Source organism: Chrysochloris asiatica, unplaced genomic scaffold (assembly GCF_000296735.1).
Source record: "Chrysochloris asiatica unplaced genomic scaffold, ChrAsi1.0 scaffold00047, whole genome shotgun sequence".
NCBI lineage: Eukaryota > Metazoa > Chordata > Mammalia > Afrosoricida > Chrysochloridae > Chrysochloris > Chrysochloris asiatica.
In genome coordinates this window covers 18,709,274-18,709,701 of record NW_006408565.1, presented here as the reverse complement: position 1 = coordinate 18,709,701, position 428 = coordinate 18,709,274, and the positions used below count along the sequence as shown (strand labels likewise).

The window sequence follows — 428 nt, the reverse complement described above, 5'->3', positions numbered from 1 at the left end:
CTAGCCCAGACCCTGCAGCTCTGCCTCAGACTTAGCATGGCTCAGGGGCCGGAGAGTCCGGGGGGGCCTGACCTCAGGCCCACAGTCCTGCCCCTCATAGCCAGGGTTCAGGTGGCCCATGTCCAGGGAGCAGAAGAGGCTGCGCTCAGTGCCCGAGTGATGCTCCACCAGGGCCTCCAGGCTGGGAAACTCAGTGGGCAGGTGCTGAGGAGAGAAAGAGAGACCCAGTTCTAGTTTTTGCAGAGCTCCCGCAGGGTACCTACCACCCCGCTCAAGGATCCTGACCTATTTTTTTGTTGTTATGTGCTGTAGAGTCGGTTCCGACTCATAGCGACCCTGTACAGGGTTTCCGAGGCTGTAAATCTTTACGGGAGCAGAAAGCCTCATCTTTCGCCTGCGGAACAGCTGGTAGTTTCGAACTGCTGACC

At 58.4% G+C, this 428-nt stretch overlaps 1 protein-coding gene across 1 annotated transcript in view; it reads right to left on the bottom strand.

Moving 5' to 3' along the window:
* SH2D5 (SH2 domain containing 5) overlaps positions 1-428 on the bottom strand; it is a 6,435-nt gene continuing 6,007 nt past the window's right edge. Inside the window, exon 9 of the mRNA XM_006862350.1 lies at positions 1-204. Coding sequence (XP_006862412.1) covers positions 1-204 — 204 coding nt within the window. The remainder of the gene's footprint in view (positions 205-428) is intronic.